Source organism: Trypanosoma cruzi, genomic scaffold (genome assembly GCF_000209065.1).
Source record: "Trypanosoma cruzi strain CL Brener 1047053516815 genomic scaffold, whole genome shotgun sequence".
In the NCBI taxonomy this organism is placed as follows: Eukaryota; Euglenozoa; class Kinetoplastea; order Trypanosomatida; family Trypanosomatidae; genus Trypanosoma; species Trypanosoma cruzi.
In genome coordinates this window covers 1-1,667 of record NW_001849573.1, presented here as the reverse complement: position 1 = coordinate 1,667, position 1,667 = coordinate 1, and the positions used below count along the sequence as shown (strand labels likewise).

Sequence of the window (1,667 nt, the reverse complement as noted above, 5' to 3'; positions counted from 1 at the left end):
TTAAAACAAAAAAACGTTCCCCCTCATCTCATATAAACTACATCGCACAAAATAGTTATATTTAAAAAATCGTCCATCACTTTCTCACCAAAATTTAAAAATAATAATAAAAATCCCCTGGCTGCCGTGTGGCCACACCAAACTCTCTGTGTATACATTGCCCGAAAAGAAAGTTAAATAGTTACATGTCTTTCAACCGTCTGGCCTCCATATATGTTCGCACATCAATTGCATTTCATGGGTTCATCCGCGTGTTGCTGCTCCCCTCAGCCCTTCCATCGGCGTGTAAGTGCGGCCCGCAGAGCACAGTCACTCGTGTGTGTGGGGACTGAGAGAAGCAAGAAAAAAGATGACGGGAGTCACGTCACTCCATCGGGAGAGTGTGCGCAGCAAAAGAAGAAAAATCATCAGAGGGGAAAAGAAATGCTCACGAAACAAAACCCATTAAAAGCACGGCGGCAGGGTGTGGCTGTGTGTGTGGCGCTGCGGGTGTCTGCCCGCCCTGGCCGCAAAGAAAACAAAACAAGAGGGAAGAAATGTGTGCTCCGCCCCACAGGCCCTCGTCGCACGCCCACACGTCACGGCTCCCTCAGCGCGCCGTTCGTCGCGGCCCCTCCTCATGCGTGCAGCAGGCGAGGCGCACAGGGCCGTCGTCATGAGCGTGTCGGTGGGTGTGCGAGTGGAGCAGTTGGACGGGAAACACACGGCACCCCTCGCAGGAGGAGTGCAGAAGAAACAATTAGAAAGAGGGAAGAGTAGAAAAGAAAACGTCCATAGTGATTGGCCCAAAAAAAGAAAAAAAAAAGAATGGGGAGTGAGACATGAAAAACGAAAGTGGAATAAAATAAAGGGGAAAAAAAAACATTGAAAAATGAAAAAACGCACAAAAAACACCAAAAAAATGTCAGAGAAATTTTTTCCCGGGGAACTAATTCTGTGCAGGGGAGGTCGCAATTGTCCCACGCGGCATCCGGTCACTCCTCACAGAGCGGCAAACCCCCACAGTCCCAACAGCAGGAAGAGCAACGGCAACGCCCTGCTCTCACACACAGTGCCACCATCACCCGTTGTTTCTCCAACGGCAGGGATGTTCGAAACCGTCGCCCACCCCACACTTCCCTGCGATGAATTCGCCGGCACTTGCTGTGTAGTGGCAGATGCCTCCACCGCTGTCATTTCTTCTGCTTCACTTTCTTGTTGAGGCTGCTTCGATGCCGCTTCCACTACTCGAGCTTCAGAGTTTTTACCTGGAGGAGACGCCTCTGCAGTGGACGCTTCTTCAATGGGTCCCTCTTCAGACGAGTGCTCCGCCGCGGGCAAATCGGCAGGGGACGCCTTTGTACGAGCTTCAGCTCCGGGAGACAACGCCGGAGCAGCCACGGACTCTTCTCTTTTCTCCTCTTGCTCCTCTCGCTTATCATCCTCCAACGCTCTCGGAACGACAAGGCTGCTGCCGTTGCCGGCAATGGTGCACACCTCGCCGTACTTCGGGCACTTGATCTTTCCATCTTGCTCAAAACCATTCAGCGTCACTGAGATTTGAGTGTCCTCGGGGCAAGAATGAAAATCACTGCTGCCGAGGTACTTCACCTTCACTGTTCCCCCCTCACACAGCACCTGTGCGCACACTCCCTTGACGCTTTTATGTTTAGTGCTATCATTCGTCT

The 1,667-nt window shown here is 51.7% G+C and overlaps 1 protein-coding gene across 1 annotated transcript, besides 3 other annotated features; it reads right to left on the bottom strand.

Moving 5' to 3' along the window:
• Nucleotides 1-1,667: a sequence feature (areas not merged during assembly with more than two copies in the genome that could not be assigned to a particular haplotype).
• Nucleotides 90-114: a sequence feature (AT_rich).
• Nucleotides 788-902: a sequence feature (T-rich).
• On the bottom strand, nucleotides 982-1,667 carry Tc00.1047053468803.10 (surface protease GP63, putative; the record flags this gene model as incomplete). The annotated part of the gene is made up of 1 exon (XM_797342.1): nucleotides 982-1,667. A coding segment is annotated over one exon (686 nt), but the record flags the coding sequence as incomplete, so codon positions are not given.